At 40.4% G+C, this 22,859-nt stretch overlaps 1 protein-coding gene across 5 annotated transcripts in view; it reads right to left on the reverse strand.

Annotated features, from left to right (window-relative positions):
- Window positions 1-22,859, reverse strand: part of arhgap19 (Rho GTPase activating protein 19) — a 49,034-nt gene that overhangs the window by 22,444 nt on the left and 3,731 nt on the right. For 4 of the 5 annotated variants that reach the window (XM_062976350.1, XM_062976348.1, XM_008123068.3 and 1 more), the window contains exons 2-6: window positions 8,623-8,888; window positions 2,519-2,599; window positions 1,950-2,159; window positions 621-847; window positions 350-436 (exon numbers count right to left, since the gene is read on the reverse strand). In XM_062976350.1, coding sequence (XP_062832420.1) covers window positions 350-436; window positions 621-847; window positions 1,950-2,159; window positions 2,519-2,599; window positions 8,623-8,888 — 871 coding nt within the window. Of the gene's footprint in view, window positions 1-349; window positions 437-620; window positions 848-1,949; window positions 2,160-2,518; window positions 2,600-8,622; window positions 8,889-10,633; window positions 10,823-22,859 lie in introns of those variants that run through there. The other variant, XM_062976349.1, reaches the window with a different exon arrangement.

The raw sequence follows: 22,859 nt of genomic DNA on the forward strand, positions 1-22,859 counted from the left end.
CCATTGGCAGGCGTTGGAATGGGTTTTTAACAAGGATGGATTTTTAACAAGGTTGCTGTACTACTTTTGATGGCATATTTTAACATTGTTTTTAATCAGAGTGGATGAGCAATGGTCAAGATAGAAAGGGGAAAACAAGGGCAAGGGATCTAGCCATGATCTGCTGATCCCTGTGTACTGTGACCTTTCATGACCTAAACATTGAGCATTAAGCACCAGATAAATAAATGAGGTTATGCACATTTCAGGAATGTGTGCAGAGAGCACATTTCTCCAGAAAAGCAAAGTATATTTCAGAATCAGATACTGAAAATTGAAAACTGTCCCCTTTCTCCTGCAGGACACCTACCTTGAAGAGCTTTTGTGAGTGCTTGATCATGAAAGCCATCCCATTATTCAGTTTGGGGATGTTCTCCTGCAGGTCACTGGCAGTTACCTAACAATAGCAAGAGGACCAAAGAAGGAAAATAGATGACGGTCAGTTGGAGACTCATTGATAAGGTCAGACTCATTTTCAGGTGGCAGAATGCAATAGACAAAACTGAGAACACAACTAGGCATTGTCTTCCATTATACATTGGCTTGTTAAAAACATTGGTGCACAAAAATGTGATACTTACATTTCGGGGCCACAGAATGTGAGGTGCAAACATAAGAGCAAGGTTATGAGCCGACATCTTGTTCTTGTCTTGCTTCTTGGCTGTTTGATAGAGCAGATCCAAGAGCAACTTGAGCAGATTACGGTTGGGAGCTGGCAGGATCAAGAAGAGCAGCTGCAATGCTTCAATTTGCCGCTCTTTATCTGGAATGTTGGTCTTATTGCCCTTGTCATCAAACTGCATTAGGTCTATAATGGCAGAGTTAAGAGAACATGTGTGATATACAGCAGAACAAACTACAAGAAAATTCATTGTGACATAGAATTGAGGAAATCCATCTAATAATAATAATAATAATAATAATAATAATAATAATAATAATAATAATAATTTTATTTCCACCTCTCCTCGTGGCTAGAGGCAGGTCACAGCACAGTCAAACCACACAAACATTGAAAACATTCCATAAACACACATATTGAAATGCAGTTCTATAAAAGATACATATTAAATGTATTTCTACAAAATACATATTAAATACACAAGACAGAGATTAAAACACAGGACACAAGTTTAAAATTTATGCTTAAAACTGACTGAGTAAGCCTGCCGGAAAAAATAGGTCTTTAGATGGTTTTTAAATTCCAACAGCTGATCTAGCTGTTGGAGCTCTTCCGGCAGGCTGTTCCACAATCTTACTTGGTAGCCCAATTTAAAGCAGATTGCAGAAGCCCAACCTTGAAGTTACCAATGCGTGCATTACCATCTTTAGGTCCTCCAAATCCAAGAAGGGCACAGCTGGCATATCAGCCAAAGCTGGTAATAAGCACTCCTGACCTTTGCATCTACCTGGGCTACCCCTTTCCAACTACCTTTCATACTCTGTATTTCTTAACATCTTCTTTGTTCCAATATAATTTTACATTTCAAAACTTCCAATCTTAGATGCTGTGACCACAATAGAAATAAAGGTAAAATTAGAGGACCTAACTTTTAAAGCCAGAAGTAAGTTAGAATTTTGTGAAACTATCAAGGATGCTGTCATGAAATGGTAATGGCTAGTCAAAAGACAGGACCATTGGGTAAATATTAAGTAAATATTTCTTCTATCACAACCCAATAATCTTTCCAATGAATAGATAAAGCACTAGGTCATTACCTAGTGCAGTAGTTCTCAATCTGGGGTCTCCAGATGTTTTTGGCCTACAACTCTCAGAAATCCCGACCAGTTTACCAGCTGTTAGGATTTCTGGGAGTTGAAGGCCAAAAACATCTGGGGACCCCAGGTTGAGAACCACTGGCCTAGTGTATGGCAGATCTCTTCATCTCGCTCTCCAAGTTTTAGTTCACCTGAAATTTTGAGGTGTGCATGGAAATGTTTATGGGTCAACAGAGGGTCTGGTAGCTCTCCCAGAAACATCTTCAGCAGAGTGGCCACGTCATTGGAGTGAAACTCTCCAGAATCCAAGTCAATTTCTGTCCCGCTGTTTAATGCCTCTTTTAAGGCCTGCTGCCTGGTGCTGTTTCCTGGAACTCGAAACAAGCCTTCTATCCGCAAATCTGAAACACCACAGGGAACATAAGACATCATAAGGAGTAACAAGTATGAGTTACATGCAGTGCTGTCACTTCCTAATTTTCCCACACAGAATTCTAGCACCAGAGGGGCAAGAAAACATCTAAACTTCAGGGCAAAAAGAGAATATTTATGTGTACAAGCACTGTTCTTTTAGGCCCCATGAGCATGCTGGGCAAAGCAAAATATATATTCTAATCCTATGTGTTTTGATGGCACCACGTTTTAAAAAATGTTCTAGAGCTTTGCTGGCATGATAAATTGCATATACAATATCTGTTTCCCAATTGAGCCCACAATCCTTGACTTGACAAAAATGGAAAAGTAGCCAAACATCACTTACTCTTATGCAGATACTCAATTAGTTGAGATATTTGAGCAATGCCTTCTTCAGTTAGTGGAGCTCCAAATATTACTCCTTTTTCTGGAAATTGAAAGGAAAGAAAAAGTCATGAACCCCTAAGAATACTGACTGATGTCCCTATTGCAAGATCCAGAACTGTGCAAACACTGCATTTGCTATTCATAAAGGACTGAGTGAAAGCCCTGGGCTAGCCTTCTTACAAGTGTCTCTCCCATTATCAGTTTATCAGATAGCAGCTATTTTTAAAATACTTATTGTGCTCTGCAAAGAAGCTCTTTCACAAAATAGAAAGCCTAATTTTCTTAATCTAAACCAGGAGTCCCCAAACTAAGTCCTGTGGTTTGGATCCAGCCCTTCCGGGTCATTTATCCAGCCCCCACACTACATTTTAGACTATCACCGCCATTCATGCCCTGCCACTACTACCAGCCTCTTCTTGTTCCTTTCTTCTTTCTTCCTCCAAAACAGAGGGAATCCTCTCCACCCTCTCTTGCTTCTCAAATCTCCTTTCCTTTTCTTTCCATTCTCTATCTCCTTCCAAAATGGAGAGAATCCTCTCCATCCCCTCTTGCTTCTCAAATCTCCTTGCCTCTCCTCTCTCTATCAACCTCCAAAACAGTGGGAAAGAGAAAACAAAGGTAGGTAGGTAGATAGGAAAAAGAGAGGGAATGGTTTGAACCTAAGATGGTGACTGTAATCAAGTCACATTCTCTCAGCTTTAGATGAAGACAAAGGCAAATTTCCTTTGAATAAATATTGACAAGAAAAGTCTGTGATAGTCACCCTAAGTCTGAAACAACTTGAAGGCACACAACAACAACAATCTATGCCCCCCCCCCCCCCCGCCAACAGTTTGAGGGACCGTGAAATGGCCCGTTGCTTAAAATATCAATTTAAACTGAACCCAAGGAACAGACCCAAGACTAAGCAGTTCTTACATATAGGAACTGCTTAACGGATCAATCAGAGTGAAGTTGAAATTAAAAAGCTATGGACCACAGGGACAGTCCTGCCTCGTGAGCTACTCTAACTGCCAATGTTTTCCAAACAGAGAGAGATCCACCAGCGTGAATGCAAATGACAGAGGTTTTAATTACAAACTGCAGAAGGGAAGCAATGTACAGCAAAGAATGCCAAAAGATAAAAGCATAATCATACTGGAATGTGTAACCATTTTTATACAACTTTGTCTCCATTTAAATTTCCCTCTCATGCCCCTGATTGGCTGAGTGTGGAGGCTGGATGCCCACTCTCCTCACTCGTGATTGGTCAGGAGGCAGGATGAAGCCGGTTCACTTCCTGGTTGGTGCAGGCTCCAATGATGCGGCCGGGGATCTCCTCCCTGACAGGCAGGGGAATCCCTGGCGTAGCCAATCAGCTGGCTGGGGTGACTCCTTGGACAGAAGAAAGCCTCTAGGAAGTCTATCTATACTTGGGGGGCTTAAGTTGCAATTTCAAAGACAATGGATGTCCGGGTCTGGAAGATGACAGGATTATGTAGCTATAGGGTTGCAGGAGGTCGCAGTCTCTGCCCTGGTTCAGGCAGAGTTGAAGGGTTCACTCCTTAGTATTAAAACATATTTAAAAGCTGGAGTTCAGAAATAAACTATATTTGATAGAAATAGATAGAATGGGAAGGCAAGTGATAGTTTGTTTAGAATATACCAGACTGGATACATTCAGCTGAAGAAGTTGTCATATTGTTTCATTTTTTTACTGTTAAACACTCTAAGGACCAGCAGATATATTGGTGATTAAATGAAATTCCAATGGCTCTCTTTGTCCATGGATTAATCTCTTTTGAGGATTGTGGTGTCTGGTCAGGAAGTCATTGAGGAATGACCTCCATGACTGCTTTGGCAGAAATAATGTTGTGCTTATTAATAGACAAGGCTATGGGAAAGGATGGGTCAGGGAAAATGGTGTTAGGTAGTTTATAGAGGAGAACACGCTTGTAAATACATTTTATATAGAATGGACATGCTTGATATAGGGGGGAGATATTAGATATGGAAGGAATATATTTCATTAAGGGGAAATTAGGGCTGAGTGAAAGATCTGCTGCTACGTTCACATGTGCGCTAGTCAGCACATATTTTTGGGTAATTAATTATATATGTGTGTGTGTGTGGAGGGTTGGATTTTGGGATCTGCTGCTGCTGATCCATCATGGGACCCTTTGGAGGGCGGGGGAGAGGAAGCGATTTCATTTGGTTACATGCAGTTGTATTCGATGTATTATAAATCTCATGAGTGGGGGGTGCTGTCTTTGACAATAAGAATAGTGCATCTATTTAGAACCCTAATTTTATTTTATTTTGCATAGGAATTGGACATTCATAGGTAGGGCATAACAATGATGGTCTTTCCCATTTGTTCCTAGCTTCTGGTTTTCATGGATACACTTGCCACTAAATAAGGAAGTTCTACTGAGATATTTTACTGCAGAATATCCATCTCTAAGTCACATTTCTCAGTTTTAGCTAGTAAAGGGAATACTAGATTGGATATGGGCAACATATGCACTGAATACCAACTCTTGATTTTGGGTCCCCTGGCAAAGGCAGTCAGGACCACTAGTTACCCAGTTGTTGGATAACAGCTATAGCAAAGATCACAAGTTCAATTACCTTCTTTAAATGAACTGCAGAATTTGCTTCTGCAAACGCTTACAGAGTATCAGATTAAAAGATGACAGTTGTGGAGAAACAAATTGCCTTGACCAAGATTTCAACAATTAGCCCAGATCCAAATATTTGGAAATTGTGGAAACAAAAGAGAATCATGACCTATACAAAAACTAGAAAGTGGTTTCCTGCAGTCAGCCAAATGGCAAATTTGATGTGGAGGGAATCGTAAACCAGAATCAGATAATTAAAGCATGTTTTTATACTAACATTACAGAACAATAAGCAACTTGGATTTATTTTTTGCTGATGTATTTGATGTACCACATAATGTTTTGTGGTTATGTTTAAAGAATTCTCATAGTCTATTTATTTAAATGTGGTGCCTTGGCAGAGCCTGTTGAATCTGCTAAAAATACTTATATTGCAGCTTTGCTGAAGCTAAACAGGTGTGTGCCCTGTTAGTCTCCAGGATATGTTTTCTGCTGGGAGCACTGATTCCCCTGAAACCGCAGGAAATAAAATAACTAGATTTTTTAAAAAATATCATGGCTTTCCAAGGACGTACTTGCCAGGTCATTTGGAGCTGTCAAAAGACAGATAGAAAAGTGATTTCAGATGTCATTCTCTGCCCAAAGAGGTACAAATTTAGTACATTATATTCTATAGTAAAATTGTAACTGGCTTCATCTCCTATTGTTAGGTATCTCAAGAGTCCTGAAGTGAGCAGAGTTGAAATCTGACCACGTATTGGCAGTTACTTTCAGTTAAGGTATTTATTGCAGTTAACAGTGATTTTTCTGTTGTCTGGCCATAGCATTTGCTTTTACCATCTCTCGTTGCTACTCAAATCTAATTAGCCTCTAACAGTATTACAGAGCTATACGAATATTTAACAGAACTTGTCAACTATAAACTTGCTTTAATTAAGCACTTCTTTCCTTAATATTCTGTTTACATCCCGCCTCGATATCCCAAGCGAGTTGACATTTCATCAGTCATGCCAGTTATAATAGTAACATCAAGAACTCTAAAAGAGTTAAAGAGATGCAAGTCTAACTTGCCATTTTGCATTACTGATGTTCTTTGAAATCTTTCTTTCCCCCTATATTTGTGCGCTGTAGAGTTATGGTCCCCTAAGGCTGACTATCTGAAGCAAAACTAGAGTCAGAGCAACAGCATTAAAAGAGCAACATTCAGTCTGTTACAGATGTGAAAAAAGATACATGACAAATATACTCAAAATGAACACATTTGCAAATTCCAAGGCAGTCTATGGAAAAATATTTACAAATTCTGCAGACTTGGCTATATTAAGCTAAAAACTGCTTGTACTACCATGGTTTTTTTTTTTTTTTGCCAACTTTGAAACTGCATGCCTAGGACTATTCATGAACATCTGCAGAAAACTCAGTTCCAAGTCCAGAATCCCGTTGGTACATTACACTGGAGTAACTATGCCAGTTTATGGATATTGGAAAATATTGTGACAGACAGAAGAAAAAGAGGCCACGAAGGAAATAAGGGATCAGAGAAAAAGCCTGCTCAGAGACAGCAGATTCCTATGCCACCCTTGAAAAAGTGCTATCACAAGGTTTACATAACACATTGTGTAATATGAGTTAGTATGAATATATTAAGATAGTCTTATATTGTGGATACTAGGAATTTATATTACAACAATAAACATGTTTTGTTTAAAAAGAAAACTGTTACCATTAGCATAGTTCTGCCCCAAGGTATCTAGGTTTTGCACTTATGGCCATATTCAGAATGGTAAAGTATTAATTAAACAACTTCACATTTCATTTCTTAGAAGCAACATCAATTATTCTTACAACTTGAGACAGGGCAGGATTGAATCCCTTAAATTATACTTCAACTAAACAAGAGAGGTGTGTTTGAACTGAACTGGGAAGGAAGAACCAGGCCATGACACAATTATGAAAAGGAAATAACCTGAAAAGCAGACAGAATCTAAGGCTGTTTTTGTGCCAGATTAATAAGATTCTTCTTTCAGTTTTAATGGATTTAATGAATACATTCTAAAGGAGATGCAACTATGTCTTCAGATTGGCTTGTCTGAAGAGTTTGGCCATTGGAAATTTGATGGCTAGTTAGCAACACAACATGGCCAGCTCATTTAAGAATTCAGCAATATTTTTCACAGAAGGTGAGACATACATATTTCTCCCAGACTGATACATCAGAGCCCTAAGCAGCCCACTGACTTCCTAGAAAATACATGGGGCATACTTTTAATAGGAAGTTCCCTTAAATTAGTTCAGATTGCTTGTTTATATATCTTAGTGCCATCTATTTCGGCTGGCAGTGACCTTCCAGAGCCTCAAACATAGCTTTTCCCCATTGCCTACCTAATCTCATTAATTGGCAATGCCAGAGATTACACAGAACTCCTGTTTGTGGAAAAACAAGAGCCACAGGACATTACTGTATGCAATTTCATAGATGACAAAAGTATCTTACAGGTGTCGATGGTACTAAAACAAAAGGTTGAATCCTTTTCAAAGATGAAACCACAAACATGGATCCTCATTATATTATTATCTTTAAGCTTTCTCTGTAAATTCCTCTTGAAGGATTTACTCATCTACATTTCACTAACACAGTGAAATGTAGTTTTTCACAACTGTCCAGTTGTGAAAAATATATAATGCTGTAAATATGGCATTTAACCCAAACTAGTTGGCCCAAACAAATGTCTTAAAATGTTGAGGATGTCGTGATAAGAAAGGCTCCTTTTTCATGTGTAATGGACTTGTAAGAAGGCAAAAAGTTACTGGTCTAAGATTTGTATGTTAATACAAAAAATTAATGCTACATTTAGGTGTTACCAGAAACTCTTTTGTTGTGAATTACAGATAAAGAACTTGATAGTAAATATGGATTACTTCTTCAATACATGTCAACAGCAGCAAGAATATTGTTTCCTTAAACTTGGAAATGCACTGAATTGTCTATGATTGATAGATGAATTGAGTGTTAAGGTTTCTGAACCAGCCCAAATTGCCAAATCTACATGGGTTTTGAAGGATAATTCAACTGAAGATTTTTGAAGGATTGAATCTGGGTTTTTTTAGCAACAAGGAATCTATGTATGTAGTAATCTGTGGTTATGGCTATTAATGATTTTAATAGGGTTATTTAACTGGATCTATAATGGTAGAGTAATAGGTTTCTCTGTTTAATTTTTCTTTTCATCACAATTAGGACTGGTCAGAGTCCCATTGTGTTTTATTTACGGCATTGTCTTTTCTCACCATCTTTTTCTTATTTGTTTATTTGATTGTAACTTTGATTGTATTATTAGAGTGTTAGTATTAAAAATCAATCGATCAAGTAAAACGTGCAAAATTTTCTTGGAGATTTTGGGGACTGGATAGCATATTTAACAAACTTAGAATGTTAAGATGGGAAACAATACAACAGTCTCACCTTTACGTTTCAGGGACATGAGAGAACGAAAAAAACCCGAGGATGTGCCAGCCCCACTGGGAAGCTGGAGCTCCTCCTCTCCCATTAGCTGGGCTAGCTCTGCTCCAGGCAGGTCAATCAGCCGGGTGATATTGCTGACCACAAGCTCTGTGAAGACCTCAGGCTTTTCATGTCGCAGCTTCTCCACAAAGAAGTCTGGATTGAAGATAATTTGATGTCGCTGAAGGGAGGAGTCATTGCAGATAACAAAGCTGCAGATGGCGTCACTACAGAAAAGTAAACCAAGTAGTATTACTTTAAGGTCACATCTGAACACGGTGCAAGAACACTCAACTATGTAAGAGCTACCTTTAGTTACAAGTGTACTATGGCCAGGTAGGGCTGCAGTTTAACCTGCAGAAAATTGGTCTTTAGCATAGTCTGGGACTATTTTAAGTGAAGCAGTGCACATTTGTGTCTTATCCAAATACTGAAGGATGTTATTGTGATGATGGCTATGTTTATCAAATGAAACTTGTAACCCATTAAAGCAGAGCTTTTCAAACTATGTGTTGCAACATGTTAGTGTGTTGGCTACAATGTGTAGGTGTGTCACTTGAATATAACAAGAAATCTCAAGTCTGTGAAAAACGTAATAAATCATATTTTTAAATATATAAATGATAGGTTTTAATTAGATCTGTTGTATTCCCAAGTTATGTATGTGTCTGTATCTCTTAAAAAGGGTTGGCTTAACCTCTGGTTTGCCAAACTTAATTACTGAACTGAATTACTGTATCACAAAATGATGCATGTCTAAAAAATATGTCACCAAGATGGAATGTTTGCAAAGCTCTGCCTTCCAGAATTATGCTACTGTGGTGGCATTGGCACACAGTTTTTCTTAAGTCATAAACCACACAAGAGACCAAAGTTTGTCCTTATTGCCCATACAAGATAATTAGCCATAAAGAACACTAACTCTTCTTTATCATTTAAAGAATTTTTTTTATTTTCTAAGCTTTTTGCAGACTAATGAATAACAAACATATACACTGCTGAAAAAGGTTTGTGGAAATCATGAAGATCAGAGCTGATATGTAAGTTAGATCAATCTAAATTTTGTAGAACATTCATCTTTAGGCAAGAATATAAAATCTTTTTCTATTCCACTTTTACTGATGGTGTACATTGATAGCATAAATATAATAAACTCTTCTTAGAGATAAATTATTTATTTTATTGCAAGCCAAGCATATAAAACACATTTCTACAAATAAAATGGTTAAATACAGGGGGGGGGGGGGGGAGTTGCCATCTGAAATCAACAGCTCTTTCTTGATTGGGTGGATCACTTTTTAAAAATTTGGTCAAGATTACTGAGGACCAACCCCCAACAGGCCATGACTGCCAACTGGATAAAGATAGGAGGACTTGAAGAACCAGAGCTGTTAAGACTGACAAAATCACTCAAAAAGCAAAAGGCCACAGAGAAGAAGAGCAGCTTTTTCCAGCAGCTAAGGGAGAATGCTGCCAAGGGCAATCTTATTCTAGCGTAGCTTCATTGGATGTCCTGCGGTTGCATGTGCTTAACAAGCCAAAAGCAAGATGGAGCAGTTCGGTTGAAACAGCTGGGGATGGATGTTGACTGACCTCATGCTTGCTATCTATTATGCCGTTTTAACATCTGCGCCAGCCAAGCCAGCTTTGCCACTAAGCTTTCTCCACATTATTGTATGATCTAACTGGATCTAACATTGCCTTCTAAGGAGAGGTAGAACAGTCACTAGCCTTTCTTCCCAATAAAGCTGCTTATTCTTTAAAACAGTAATGCTAGTCATTCTCTCTTCCCCTACTGCCCCAGCTATTATGCCAAACTTCAAGGAAAACCCACTGAACTAAAAACCTAGCATCTATCAAGTAATAGTGCATGAGAACAAATATCTGCCCATTTGAGTCTTTCTAAATTATTAACTTTCAGGAAATCTGATACTACCTATTAGTGAAATATATAGAAAGTCAAATCTCTTACACAAGTGCTGAAAGCTTCTGATGAGGCATTGGGAAGCAAGGAGGCTGCAAGAAGAACTTGTTCCTTGTTTTCTGAAATAGATCTGCCTGCTCCAGCACATCCTATGCAAATTCCACGCACACAAAACAACACAAAAGACTCATTTATTGGCCCTCTTGGCACAAATGCATTGACCTTCAAGCAGAGCAAAGGCAGAATTCAGCGCCACTAAACAACTTATACCACATTCTGTGGGGCAGGGATGTGAGCCGCATGACCTTTATCAAACTAAAATATGTACAGGAACACAATTTCCTGGTATATACTTTGTGATAGTTTTAAAGAGTTGGCTATTTTAGACCCCCTCCCTCAAAAGAAAAAGCTCTTTCTAGTAATTGTATTTGAAATTAAGCTCCCAGAGGTATCAAGGGCCTCTCTTGTGCTCTTACTGGTTTATTTTGCTTATTCATGTATATATATTATTTGGCACAGTCACTGTGCATGGTGATTGACAGAATAGAAGAAAATCAGTCCCTGGCCCACAGAGCTTGACTTAATGAACAGCAATCTAAAACTTGGCTCAGAGAAAACATTAGAGGAAGGGGAGACAGTAATAAATTGAGAAAGAGCATACCATTGTTTCAGTCATATATGTTCAGCCTTGATTAAAGGCTTAAGTGCCACAGTGCAGAGCAGAGGAACCAGGGGGTTAAAGTAGTTAGGCCACAGGCCAAAACAACTCCTTTTTCTTCCACAGCAACAATTTCTCTTGATTACAATTTTTTCACATTTATACACTGTAAACTTTCTGTGTCATTATAGTCAGCCTTATGGATCCATGGATTCCGCATGCAGAGATTCAACCATCCATGGTTTGACTATATTTTTAAAAATTCAAAAAACAAGTCTTATTTTGCCATTTTATATAAAGGGCACTATTTTATGATGCCTCTATATAGACTGGAATTTAAGCACCTATGGATTTTGGTATTCATGAGGAGGGTTAGGTGGGTCCTGAATCCAAACCCCAACAGATACCAAGAGCCTATTGCATTCGTTCTTCCCAACTACCCATTCTCTACATTCAGATTGGGTAATTCCATTGCCCACATTTACTGTGAGCAATTTCAGTCTTGCTTGAGGACCTATATTGCAGAACCACAGATCATGATTTTGGCCTTTTTGTCTCACGATTTATGTTCCTATGACATAAATTGAAACATGATCTTTAGAACATAATCTTTTATTAATGGGTACATCAACATAGTTGTAACCATTTTAGCCTATTCCTGATGTTTTTTTTAAATAATCAAGAAAAGGTTTTGGGTCAAAATTATGGATTTTGAAATGATCTGTAGATAAGTCAAGAGTTATTCTGTACTGATTTCAGCTAGGACCACATATAAGGAGGCATGTGCCCAGTGAGCTTCCACTAAACCAGATCAGTCAGGACAGAGAACAAGTGCTCCAGGTTGAAGGCAAAGTACAGAGGTTTATTACGATTTGGCTAAAAAGGATGCAAGTACAAGTCACATGCTTTCAAGGTACAAGCACAAATTCTCAGGAAAAATACATGCCATTTGTATGCAGTTCAGACAGCAATTCAGACTTTCTACTCCCTCCCCTGATTGGCTGAAAAGAGAGGCAAACCAGGATCAGTGCCGGGATTGGCCAGCAGTTCTCCTGATATCACAACCTGCAGGAAGAAAATCCTGTGGTGGGAAGAAAGACAGCTAATGGTTGGACAGTTTGAAGGTCCAATCTGTTGCAGAGGACTTGAACCTGGAGGAAGTGGTGATGTGGATATGCAGGTGAATCTTTGATTAACTCAAGTATCCAGTTCCATGTGAAACAAATAGTGCAAAATTCACAAGACAACAGTTCTGGATAACCAAGGGCTTGGCTGTCCATTCAGAAAGTAAATGAATTCATGTTTGTTAAGTCTCCTTTTCTGCAGAAGTGGCATACTCTCAGCCTGAATTGAATTGACAAACATCCCGAGCTATACAGGCAGTCCCCATATTATGAACAAGAAAGCTTATGTAGGTTTGTTCTTAAGTTGAATGTCATGACCCCCTTTCCTGATGTTGTGGGGAACCATAAAAGTAGGTCATGCCTTGGCCGTTAGCACACCTGAAGCAGATAAAGCGAAGAGCAAACCAGGATTGACTGTCTCCATGGAAACGCGGCAGGCACAGTGAAGGGGGAGGACCAAAGCGAGGGATATGAGGAAGTACAAGGGGATAAAACTTTACAACGATATTGAGAAATAAAACAAAATGTTGCTCTCCAGTCTGTTTGTGAGATGATTTTATCTCTAGAGAACTGCAAGGCAGGACATTGAATTTGTTGTAAGTCGGAACAGGTACATATTTTAGGTGTAACTCCAGCCATATATATCTATATCTATATACATACACACACACACACACACACACTTTGGATAGCATAGGGAAGGATTATAAATATGTATAAATATGTGAGGGGAATTCATAGGGAGAAGGGATTAGGCTTATTTTCTGCTGCCCTGGAAACTAAGACACGGAACAGGAAAGGAGATTCTACCTGAACATTAGAAAGAACTTCCAAACTGTGAGAGCTGTTCAGTCGTGGAACTCTCTGTCCTGGAGTGTGGTGGAGGCTCCTTCTTTGGAGACTTTTAAACAGAGGCTGGATGATGGGAGTACTTTGAATGCAATTTTCCTGCCGCTGCCTTGTGAGGGGGGTTGGACAGGATGGCCCACAAGGTCTTTTCCAACTCTATCATTCTATTAACATCCCTGTGGTGTTTATTTTTCTGTCTGTGCCCCTGTTTAGAAGATTTCACCTCACTTTCTGTTCCTATGATAATTGGATTTTGAAAAAAAATAGCTTATTGTTGAAACAAGGCTTAATGATAAAGCTTCAGTGGAGACACCTTTCCCCCATAATAACTCTTTCAGGAGTGAATTTCCCTACTTAGGGTAGATTTCTCCCACTTCTTGTTGTATCACACCTGTTCTTAACTATGAGTCCTTTGTAAGTTGGATGTTTGTAACTCAGGGACTGCCTGTATACACAAGAGCTTTTGATACTATCTGACTTGGTAAATAGCTGGAGGAACCCTGGTCATGATCTCTGTTCTCAAGGAATTATGTCAACTGACGGCACAGGAAGGTAGCTGCCTTCAATATACATTTTGATACATTTTAAGAATTGATACAGTACATAAATGCTACAAGCGATACATAAAACATCAAGTTGATAAAGGATTAGATTTAATAAGCGTTTTAGGGTACAGCTGCTGCTAGGTCCATCCAAGAGCATGGGCATACTCAGGCCTGTGAGAGGCAGCCACCCCTGGCTGCTGACATCATTTCACTGCCAGAGCATTTTTAAAAAACCAGAAGTGGCAGCACAGCAAAGAAAGTACAGTGTTCCTTCGCTACTTCGCGGTCCGCTTTTCGTGCCCTTGCTGTTTTAATAAACACTAAAATAATAGTATAAATCATAAAATATTATAAATCCCTTATAAATGTCTTATTACTTCCTTCCTAAGGAGAAGCCTAAGGAATAGAGAGAAAATGAGGCTGAAGCAGCTTTGTGTTCGCCTTACAAGGCAGCGGCAGGAGCGCGCATTCGCGTGCTTGAGAGGCGAGGAGGGGACAGAGATGCTATACTTGCAAACAGCACAAATATAGTGTCCCTACTTCACAGATTTTCATTTTTCACAGGTGGTCCTGGAACATAACCCCCGCAATAAGTGAGGGAACACTGTAGAATGAATTAATGCTCCTTTTAGTTATGTTTTCCTGGAGAAAACTGAGCTTTTGCCTTTTGTCACTCTACTTTATGCCTGAATTTGCAGTTTTCCTAAGCCTCAAGGGACACCAGGTGAGCTAACTAATGTGGATACAGAATCAGGAATCAAAGACTTCACCAGGATGACGGCAAATGACAAAGAATTTCTTCAATTTGCGCAAAAGGGACACTTGTACAGTGTTAGAAGGGTAAAAATGGATTCACCAGCAGACATTTTTATACACAGAAGTTTTCATTCATTGACATTGTCCCATTTGGAAATCTCCCACCCACCTCTCTAATTGGCCAGCTCGGCGAAGCCAGCCGGCACTTTCCCTGTCCTCTGATTGGTTGGGAGGCAGATCTATGTAAGCTTGCCCTGATTGGTGGAGGTGCCAGTGACATAGCTGGGGATCTCCTCCCAGCTGTGCAGGGAAGACTGGAAGCCGCGGAGATGGTCCGAGGGAGGGAGTCTGGGGGCCATGCCAATCCCTGGGTGTGTAGTCCAGGAATGTGGTGAACAAAGGAGAAGTCCAAAGCCAATCTGACAGGATTATGCAAATGCTTGGTCCTGCCAGATGGCACAATGGGGGTTGTTGTCACAGGTGAATTGTCATGTCCAAAGACAAAGGGAGAGACTGGAGATGTAGATTTGTAGATGGAATTGCAATCACAGTTTCGGTCTGGACCTTTGTCCCATGACTGTCTAAGATCTTCAAAAGGAAATCGCAGAGCAGTGAATGGATGGCCTCCTGCTCAGATCTGGGAAAGTCCTTTGTCTAAGGATATGGCTCTGGCTGTCATTTGGGGTGTGGATATGATGTCTGGAAATTACTTAAGGGAAAGGTTACTGGAGTTCATAGTTTCCGGGTTCATGTATATTTGTCTTCATGTTATAAAGCATAACAACAACAACAACAATAAACAAATAGAAATAAATAAAGAATAAACTTAGTGTGCTGTTTGGTGGGAACCACGTATGAAGAAGAGGGAAAGGGGTGAAGAGTGGGGGTCTCGCTGTGGCTGAACAGCAGCTGAGAGGATCACGGGTGGTATTTTGTTATATTTTGTTCATCTGTTTATGCGCACATTTGCTGAAGAGAAAAATAAAAATAAAAATAATAAAAGTGGAGAAATAACAAGAGATATATAATAATGAGAGAAGGAGAGATATAGAGTAGCTGGGGCTTGGGAAATGGAGGTGCTAGGGTTATTTTGTGGCCACCTAGTTGACTTCTTGGCTGGGAGGGGGGGAGGATCTCCTGGCTGATCTCCACCAAGGCTGCGGAGACCAGCTGGAGTGAACTGGCCAGAGCCAAGCAGCTGGGTCTGGGAGCATATTGGGGTTTGGGGGACCATGTTGGGTGGGTTGCTGCTGGTCCATGGGGAGGCCCTGAGGAGACTGTGGGGACAGAAGACGTCACAATTCATCCAGTCTGTGATGCCTCATGGGCCTTGTAGTCCCGTTCCTAGTGTCACTGTGGCAGATGAGGATGAAAACATGGGGTTTTCTCTGGATCAACCACAGCCGGAGTCCTTCCAGATGCCTGATGTTGATGTTCTTGCCCAAGAGCCAATTAAAACCGACCTTGAACAGCTCTCACCTCCCTTCGCTAGGAGACAATCCTTTACTGCAGACAGGGGAGTTAGAGAGCGAGTTCGCAGGAGTTTGAGAATTGCTGCCAAACAAGACACTGATTAGCCATGTTTCCCCTGGGAAAATCCAGGGAGTCTCACATCTGCAAAGTTGGGTTTCGTTCCCTGTTTTCTAGGGAAAGAGGACGCTGAACACCTGTTTGGCGGGAAAACGAGACCCCGTTAAAGGTGCCTGGCACGGTTGGTTCGTTGCGGAGACAACAGAGCAGCTTCAGGAGTGAGTTTGTGTTTCCAGCCTTGCGTGGACTTCGTCCGCAATCCAGTTTCCTTGCCTTGCTTATTCAAGTATTCAAGATTTGCCTTGCCTCGTTTCTAGCCACGGACCTTGTTCTCAGTTTCAAGCTTTGATTCCTGCCTTTGATTCCTGCACACCACCGGCCAGCTACACCATCTCCCAGGACGAATTTAATCGGATTTGGGACAAGCTCCGGGAACAAGAGGGGGAGATTCGGGGCTTGAAGGATCGAGGAGCCCGTCTCCCTGCTTTGGCGTTGCCAACCAAGTTCTCCGGAGAAACCTCCAAAGTTCATGTATTCCGCCGACAGTGCATGGCGTATCTAGAAGCCCGCCACACGGAGTTTCCTCGAGAAGATGTCAAGGTGGCGTGGATTTACAGCCTCCTAGATGGACCTGCAGCCACATGGGCAACGGCACTATACGATGCGGGTTCCACATACCTAAATACCGTGCAACAATTCTTGGCCCACATACGAAATACCTGGGGAATTGAAGACGACCAAGAGGCAGCTGGCCACAAACTCCGGCGCCTTTTCCAAGGGGACAGACCGCTATCACGGTACATAGCCGAGTTCCGGGTGTTGGCTCAAAACACCGGCTGGAACGACATAGCCCTCAGAGGACAGTTTCGCGAGGGACAGTTTCGCAGGAAGAAATTTCCAAGGTGGAGCCCCCGGATACTCTGGAGAGACTCATCGCCCATTGTTTACGGGCAGAAGTCCTACTCGCCAACAAGAGGCAGTGGCTTCGGGGCCAGGGTGGAAGAGCCGGGCCAAAAACCCCCTCCACCGCCAGTGTCCAGCCTCGCCCAGTCTGGAGACCACCACAGCCAGCCTCTAACCCCCTGGGGAGCGAGGACGAGCCGATGCAGCTGGGCAACGTGCGCCCCAGGCTGGATGTTGCAGAAAAGGCCCGCCGACAGCGTTTGAACCTGTGTTGGTACTGTGGAAATGGGGGCCACTTCGCCAGAGAGTGCCCAGCAAAAAAGAAGCCCCCCACCCGTTTGGCGGCGGCGTCCTCCGCGAACGCGGAGGCTGCGGAGGCGGCTGAAATGAAGCCGGCGGGGGAAGACAGCGACCGGGTGTAGAAGGGCTCGCCAACCCGGTCAAAGATTCCACTCAAGAGCCGCAAACGGGAGTCCTTTTCCTTCTAGTGGTCACACTGTGGTCAATCAAAAAGGGACCCGTCATGATCCATGCCATGATAGATTCTGGGGCAACTAACAACTTCATTGATAGAAACTATGCTAACTCATTGGGACTACAATATCATGACTTTAAGAATGCCCGGGTGGTGCAAGCCATCGATGGCCAACCCCTGAAGACAGGGCCGGTAAGCCAGTGGACCGAGCCCACCCGAATGTGGATAAGAGAACATATGAAAGAAATCTCTTTCTTCGTTACTGAAGTTCCGCATTTCCCCGTGATTTTGGGAATCCCTTGGCTGACACTTCATGACCCAAACATCTCCTGGACCAGTAGAGAACTCCAGTTTGCTTCAAAATATTGCCAGAACCATTGCCTAGTAGCCAAGGTCTGTCAGGCCACGGACACAGAACCCATCATTACCCTGCCTAAGAAGTATTCAGACTTCTGAGATGTTTTCAATGAAAAAGAAGCCGAGAAACTACCCCCGCATAGACCTTATGACTGCACCATTGATCTCATTGAGGGGGCCCCAATCCCGCCGGGACACCTCTACTCCCTGATTGAACCAGAGCAAGAAGCTCTCAGGGAATTTTTAGAGACAAACCTCCGCAAGGGGTTCATCAGACCCTCTCAGTCCCCAGCCGCTTCTCCGGTGTTGTTTGTAAAGAAGAAGTCAGGGGACTTACGCCTTTGTGTGGACTATCGGGCTCTGAATAACATCACGAAGTGGAACCGCTACCCATTGCCACTAATCTCGGACTTATTGGACCAACTCAGGGGAGCCAAAGTTTATACCAAACTGGATCTTCGTGGGGCTTATAATTTGGTTCGTGTGAAAGAAGATGAATGGAAAACCGCTTTCCAGACCTTCTTGAGAATTTACCTTGGACCTTGAAAGACTCTGGACAATTCCCCACACTATTGTTTGGCAATAGTGTGTGTTTCGGTTTATTGGATTTTATCTTTGGACTCTAATATCATTTATTGGACAAACTATTTCTGGACTACATTCGACCTCATTTGATAGGTCTGACTCTGGACTATATTTTCTACTTGTTTTTATTATTCTTATATATTTCCTTAATAAAGATATTAGATAGTTTATTGGCCTCCGTGTATGGTTCTTGGTGCTCCGCTGCCTTGAGCGTGACACAGTCCTTCATCCTTGGGAAAACTATAAATCAGGGGCTACAATCTATATGTTCCTTTTCATTAGGGGAGGGGTTGGGGTTTTTTCGATATCAAACTCAGAGAGGGTGATGATTCCTTTGAGATACGGTACTCACATTGTCCCTGGGTAAGTTAACCCAGGTTTTTGGGGTTGGCATTTTGACTAAAATTTCTAGATTTAGACATGAGTATATTGGGTAATTGTATGCCACCTTGAGATTTTATGATGGAGAGCAGGATATAATTTGAATTCATTAAAAATCTGCTACTTCACCCAGCACATTCTACTATCCCTGCATTTGGTTTAATAGTCTCTCTCTAGAACAGAACTTTCCACACTGTGTGTCACTACACATTAATGTGTTGGCTGCAGTGTTCAGGTGTGTTGCACGAATGTAATGAGAAATCTCTGAGTCTATGTGAAATAATAAACCATAGATTTTAAAATATATAAATATATCATATGTTTTGTTTCCATACATTTCTATTCTAATTATGTATATATCTCTTATAGGAGGTTGATTTAACATCTAGTTTGCTAGCAAAACAGTATTACTGTGTTGCAAAATAATGCATGTCTTAAAAGTGTGTCATCAAGATGAAACGTTTGGAAAGCTGTATTCTAGAACCATTTCTCATGTCATCTTACTCCAGAATTATGCAGCAAATCTGTGTTAGAAAGAGCTCCTTAATATCCTCCCTTCTGATTTTATTTTTAAATTTCCTTTGTACAACTATTTGATGTACAAGACTGAGATTCAAGCTTTTGCTTATTTTTTCATCTTTGTAGGATTTTCTTGTTATAGCCTTTTTCTGGTTTTAACTCTTTAACACTCCATTCACTTCGGGCACATTATAAAAGACAAACAAGCTGATTGGTAGTCCATTTTTGTCTGACTTTATAACTAGCATTCCACCCAGTCTTTTTATGATTAAAGCTTTCACAGCTGAAAATAGCACAAACCTCTATAGCCCATGCTACACTTTACTGGGCTTTGTAATTCAGAAAGGTCACTTTATCAGCAACCCTCCCACACACAAAAAAATGTCTGCCTATTATTAGGACTAATGAAATCGAAATGCAAGACAGCACATATAATCAGAATGCTTTTCAGACAGGCTGGCCACAAACAATAGGAAGGAGAAAGCTGTGAACTGCAGCCATGTTAAAGATGCAATCAGCCCATTTCCCCAGTTTGTATATTAGAAAGGAGCTGTTCAGGGGATTGTCAGATAATAGAAGACTCTTGTTTGCTTTTCATTTTAGACTGTCTTGGCTTTTATTACTATGGTATCTCAGTGTTCACTAGATTAGGCTTTGGTGTTACTGTTTGATTCCCTATTCTCTCTTTCCAGTTAAAAAGGTAGCAAGAGAAGAAAAAAATAACATGGTGCTTATTTTGATAGATTATTTGTTTTCTACTATTGTGACTGGGAACGGAATTACAGAAAATGAGCAAAATGCCTTCACGTCATTTCTGACTCATGGTGGCCCTATCAGAGGTTTTGCTGGAGCTGAGAATGTGTAACTTACAAAAAGAGCCAAATCCTCAGGATAATAATCCCTAGAAATCTCAATCCAGTGCTATAGTTGACTCAAGGGAGGACCAGATAATATTCGTATCTTTGGTGCAAAAACCTGGGTGCACAACTGCCTGTGAATCTGAAATAGTTTTTCAGTTATGTTCAAGGCTCATGTGTAAAACTTCATTTCCTTTAAGTTTGTGGTTCATATGCAACTTGCTGGATTTCCTACCCATTTTTTCTGTTTAAAGCAGGTGCAGCCAAAGAAGTCATAGACCTTAGTCTGCTTGTCCAAATTTCACTGGTGCCAAAGCTCTGGCTTATTTCTCTCCTAGAGATAGAACCCAGAGTTTCTTTTTAGATTGTTTCTCTGACTTTTTAAGAAATAAATAAGCCACCAAACAAGCTGACACCATGTTAGACAAATAAGAATGTAGGCCTGGGTTTTGTTTAGCTACACTCGTTGCAAGTTGGAGTGGTCAGCCAGCAGACACTAGCACATTGCCTCATGCATGGAAGCTGGTATTCTTGAGAATACAGATTTGTTGTGATGTCCATGTGTGCCGATTGCTAGCAAATGAATATAGAACCCAGGCCTATTTCAAGAAAAGCCACAGTAGAAAAATCTTCATTCTTATAATAGCAAATACACAGCTAACTTAGTTGTATGAGCAACAGCAAGTAGGTATTATCTCAGTACTGCCTTCCCATCCATGCACAACTGATGGGAAGAAAGGATAGAGACTTCTCAGTGCTCCCATGATGTAGAACATCCTTCCTACTGAGGTAAATCTATGTCCATCCTTCCATATTTAAGCCCCTTAGAATTAAAATGTATATAGCTAAAAAAACAACCTTTTAACAGTTGCTGTAGTGTTTGTTTTTTGCCTTTTTATGGCTATGGTTTAAGCTGTTCATAATTCCCGTGACAGCTTAATTATACAGGCATATTTCAGGTAATGAAGATGATGTGGTTTTGGATATGACATCTGTTGACATAATCTTTGATAATAGAGGCAGAAATAATATAGAATGAATAGCAGTAGGGTCCTTAAACACATAACCATTTTTTATTGAAAACTAGTAATATGCTATGTAAAATAAACCAACCAGGTCAGGTAAACCCTGCTTAAGTAAACAAAAACATATTGAAATGTCTAGAGAACATTTGAAAATTTCTTCCAAAATGCTTCCAATGTCCTTCACCATCCCCTCAGTGCAGATGCTATTAAGAAAAACTTCAGAGAAAAAAGGCAGGCTAGTTGGCCATTAAAAGAAAAAAGCTTTAACTGAAGTATGCCTGTTTTTAGCCTTGTTGAATTTTTTTTTTTACTAATGTGCTTTTTACCTATTATCCTTATCAATTATGGTAAAATTACCTTGAATCCCTGTACAAGGACCATGGCTGAAAATAAATAAAGAGCTAATCAAGGTTCCTGTAATATGAATTCTGAACATATGTTTCAGGAAAAGTCAGATCAGTTAGCAGACACAAGGTTCAGATTCCAATGAAGTCTTTATTGAGAACTGCATGAAGAAAATATTGATATTTCAGGAAATAAAAAGAGGCTTTCATTAAGAGATCTTTGAGAACAATATGAAATGTTGTAATGTGAAGAAAGAGGCTTCTGCTGTGGGTTAATTTCAGCATTTCTTCTCGACCAGAGCTGCAGTCATGCTGTCTACAGCCAAAGCCCCAGGCCACTAAGAAACGGCAAAGGCTACACTGTCAAATTAAACAGTACTTGCTCTGTCTAGTTATGAGGGCTTTGATAGTTTTAGCCTCTGCTTAATTTAATTTTTCATTGCAGATAAGACACTTCTAGAAAACGCACTTCATGCATCAATTCCATTTACTGATTCCCAAATGAGTCTGGATTTGCATCCCATTTCTTGGCTCTAATTGAGATGTCACTAGAATGCTTTTACTGTATAGCCAATGTTCCAAAATCTTTAGAATTGCTCCTTTAAAGACTGCCCAGACTTAAAAAGTCACTTTTTTCAAAGTTGTTACATTGTTTTAAAAACTCATTAAATGCTTTTCTTAAATGGTGCCTTGTGTTACTCATCAGCATTTTACAAAAGTCATAAAAAACCAGAAATGGTCAAAATGTTTTCTAAAATAGCCTTTAAAAGTAACAAAAATCAAGTAGAAAATGTTGCCTGTTTCCCCAACATGTAGTTATGTTACTATTGAAATATGATATCACTACATCCTTGATATAAAAGAGAGGAAAACCCTGGTTATTTCGAAGCTGCAAGATTGACATCTCCTTTTGTATGACAAGGGAGACTATACAATTCAATTGCTCACAATCAAAGCTATGATTTTTCAACATCAATCCCACACTAACTCCTTGAAACAACTTGTCATATATACCTGATAACCTTGAAAGTTGGCGACATTTTATGCCATTTTGTTAGCCCAATATAGATATTACTACAATATGTATTTGACTTTTTCTTTAAATCAATACAGTTATTGCTTTCGTGTCGTCTCTTAATATTAACTCTTCTGTCTCACAACTTTCAGTGTAGGAGTTAAAAAGGGATGCAGACAGCTTTGGCTAGTGAAAGACCACAACTATTTGTAAAGCCACTGTGGCCCAGATACTAATAACTTCAAGATTAAATTACCATAATGAGTTCTGTTTGGGGCTAGCCCAAGGCTGATACAGAAGTTACAGCTGGTGCAGAGTATCAGAAGCAGGTCAATAACGAGAGCAGCTTAT

The sequence above is a fragment of the Anolis carolinensis genome, chromosome 3 (genome assembly GCF_035594765.1).
Source record: "Anolis carolinensis isolate JA03-04 chromosome 3, rAnoCar3.1.pri, whole genome shotgun sequence".
Taxonomy (NCBI): domain Eukaryota; kingdom Metazoa; phylum Chordata; class Lepidosauria; order Squamata; family Dactyloidae; genus Anolis; species Anolis carolinensis.